Raw genomic sequence first — 3,401 nt, 5'->3', positions numbered from 1 at the left:
GCATAGGCTATTCAATGCCAATAAATGCAAAACAAAAAGTAAAATACATTTTTAACCTGTTTTTCAATTTGCTTTTTGTGCTTCCCCAGTTTAAACATGTTAGTACTCATTTGTAAGTACCAGTTCACTGATACTTTCCTGCTTCCACACCCCTCCGTGCTGTGCAATTAGTGATCCTAAACCAAGGATATAATTCCTCCTTGTGAAGGAAGGCAGAACCAAACTCCTGCTGAAGGTGCCACGTTAGCAGCAAGACTCAGGAATCCTCCTTGTTCTTTTACATTTTCACAGGTAAAAGTAAGATTTTTACTTTTTATTCACTAAAATTAGGTAGCTCACCTGACCTTTCATTAGCTATGTGGCAAAAACCTTTCATTGACAGTTTATGATATTTAGAAATGGCACACTAAAATTGCATTTATTGCCCTGAAGAGTAAAACTGTTACATAGTGGTATACTTGGTAAAAGCCAATATTACAAACAGGGCAATCCCCCATGACTGCTGGTACCCCTGTATGCAGAATTAGACTGGTTTCCAGGGACCTTATTTCCTAATGACAAGCCGGGAAACAGCAAATGCTTGGCATTATTACACGTTTTCTGTAGAAAAATGCATTGTACTGACATTCACATAGTAGTAATGGTTTTTATTCATAACACCGCACTTATATGATGCAATTAGAACTAAGTGATCTGAAAAAAAAACAATGGCTGTACAACTAATTAGGTTTTAAAGGGGTTTTATTTTATTATGGCTTCGATACTAACCAGGAGTAGTAGATTATTGCTGAAAAAGATGGAACAAATGACTCTCAATGAAGCAAGCTGCAAAAGCTAAATTTATCTATATTTACAGGCAGCTGCTAATCACTCATTAACCATCCATCCATCTACCCACCACCTCTCTTCTCTTTTACAATGAAAAATAAAAATGTCTATTCCTATTTGTGTTAATGGTAAATAAACCTTTGCCAAGACTATTGTTCAAAATATAAAGGGATCTGACTCCCACCTGTTCTACTATCTATTGTGATCATATTCATGATATTGAAAGGTATAAAATCTACCTTGTTTGAGGTGCCTTAGTTTTAATGAAGTACTGCTACTAGATCATTAGTAGGACTACTAGATCATTTAAGGGATTGGTTTATTTGCACATTAGGATATAGATAAATATGATTTACAAGAAGGGGACCAAAGGAAGGGGGTAGGAGGGGAAAAGGGGCTAAAGAAAACATCCTCTCTCTCAAACCACACAAGCCAGAGTTGTTCTTTCTTTTAAACATTCCTATTTGCAAGCTCAGAATACATTTTTTTTGTCCATCAATAATGTAGTCTTGTGCAGGAGGTCACAAAATTGACCACTGTCCCAGGCTGAATTGAGTTTGTTGACTATTCAGTATGAGATGAGTATGAGATCCTAGATCTCTGTCCCCCCAAGAGGGCTACATCAATACTAAACCAGTTTGGCCAGCAAAAACCACCAGGGGTTCAAACGAAATGTTAATGATCCTAAGACACCCACTCATGGAAGACCAATCGGCTCAGCAAGCTTCTGATTACAGTTTTATTATTTTTGTTTGCTTTCAGAAGGAACATTGTTTGTAGGCTGTTTATAGGTGGCCTAGGTTGTCTTATATCAAGGCTGATTAGAAATACATTTTTAACACCCAACAGGAGGTATTGTACTATGCATGCGTGGCCTATATATGCACATTTGCAAAATTGCAACAGCATGGTGAGCTGATACTTTGAATGCTGGTGTATGCACTTTTTGTTACCTAGAAAGTTGATCATTTTAATATAGAAAAGTCCCATAAGCAGCATTATATGACTGTTCATTGTGCTTAGCAACCTGGGACTGCACCAGTAACATCAAAAAAAGATCTGCTAGTAAAGTTGAGGGATCACAATCAGTATGTGTAGGTCCTCAATACCTTTGTATTAATTTATCTTTGTTTCTTTTTATTTAAAAAAGCATGAATGTCTCTGCATTGCGTCCAGGAATAAAACTATTTTACTAAAGAACAAACTTGCATCATGTGGCTCCTTCTGCTGGGGGTGTTGGGTTTGATCCTTCTTTACAGATGGTACAGGCAGAGTCAGATACTGGAGAATCTCACTGACAAATATGTTTTTATCACTGGATGTGATTCTGGATTTGGAAACTTGCTGGCTAGGCAGCTGGACAAACGTGGAATGAAGGTTCTGGCTACTTGTCTAACAGAGACAGGTGCTGAAAATCTGAAGAAAGAGACCTCCAGCAGACTGGTGACAATTATTTTAGATATCACTGACAGCAAATGTGTGAGCTCTGCTGCTGAGTGGGTATCATCCATTGTTGGAAATGCAGGTAAAATTTTACTTTGCACAAAAATGATCACTTTTTAATTTAATATGATATAATAATATATGAAATTATGTCAAGGTAGACAAAAATTTTTTTTTATTCATTTCAGGTTTCAAACACTGTAAAATATGTATGTACTGCTTATTTTTAAATATTACTTCCTCAAACATATTTTAAGTAGGGGTAGGGTGTCTGATAATCAAGTGATAAGTAACAACTAATTATAATTTTTTTTTCATGGAAAAAAAATATATTCCAAGTGTATGTCTCTATCTGTCATAATAGGTCAGCCTTTTAGAAAATAGTTGAAATATGTAGATGCACAAGGGTTTTTAAAACTGTTTTTATTTTATTTGAGTATTATTAGTGCTGATTCTCCATTAAAGGTCTTTGGGGATTAGTGAACAATGCTGGAATTGGTACATTTGGTCTCAATGAGTGGCACACAAAAGAAGAATTCGCCAAAGTCCTGAATGTGAATCTGCTTGGTACAGTTGATGTCACTTTGCATTTGCTGCCTCTTGTCAGAAAAGCTCGGGGACGCATTGTTGTTGTATCCAGTGGTGCAGGTCGATTGGCTGTTATTGGTGGGGGATATAGCCCATCAAAGTTTGCCCTGGAGGCTTTCTCAGACAGTTTACGGTGAGTTACATAGTTACATAGTAGATTAGTTTGAAAAAAGTCCATTAAGTTCAACCACTAGGGAAAAAATATACAACCCTATGGAAGAGGAAGGCAAAAAAAAACCCTGGTACAAATTGCTTCAACAGGGGCAATGTTCCCTGGATCAACAGTCTCTGTTATCTTTACTTTAAAACCTTATTACCCAGTTAAAATCTGTGCTTCTAGAAAAGCATTCAGCATTTTCTGAAAGCAATCTACAGAAGTTGCTGAAACTACTTCCTGAGGGAGTCGATTCCACATTTTCACAGACCTTACAGTGAAGATTCCCTTTCTTATCCAGAGTTTAAAATTATTTTCCTCCAGACTCCAGAGTGACTTCTTGTTCTTTGTAATGATCTCAAAGTAAATAATTGGAAGAGAGTTCTCT

General features: G+C 36.6%; 1 protein-coding gene across 1 annotated transcript; it reads left to right on the top strand.

Annotated features, from left to right (window-relative positions):
* The first annotated feature begins 207 nt into the window (after nucleotides 1-207).
* On the top strand, nucleotides 208-3,389 carry LOC140321205 (retinol dehydrogenase 7-like). The gene is made up of 3 exons (XM_072398052.1): nucleotides 208-291; nucleotides 1,979-2,353; nucleotides 2,737-3,389. The coding sequence occupies exons 2-3, from the start codon at nucleotides 2,041-2,043 to the stop codon at nucleotides 2,994-2,996; spliced, it is 573 nt and encodes a 190-aa protein (XP_072254153.1). The 5' UTR covers nucleotides 208-291; nucleotides 1,979-2,040; the 3' UTR covers nucleotides 2,997-3,389.
* The last annotated feature ends 12 nt before the right edge of the window (nucleotides 3,390-3,401 follow it).

This window comes from Pyxicephalus adspersus, unplaced genomic scaffold (assembly GCF_032062135.1).
Source record: "Pyxicephalus adspersus unplaced genomic scaffold, UCB_Pads_2.0 Sca1332, whole genome shotgun sequence".
Classification (NCBI taxonomy): Eukaryota; Metazoa; Chordata; class Amphibia; order Anura; family Pyxicephalidae; genus Pyxicephalus; species Pyxicephalus adspersus.
Note: the sequence above shows the minus strand (reverse complement) of the source record. Positions and strands in the feature narration are given on the sequence as shown.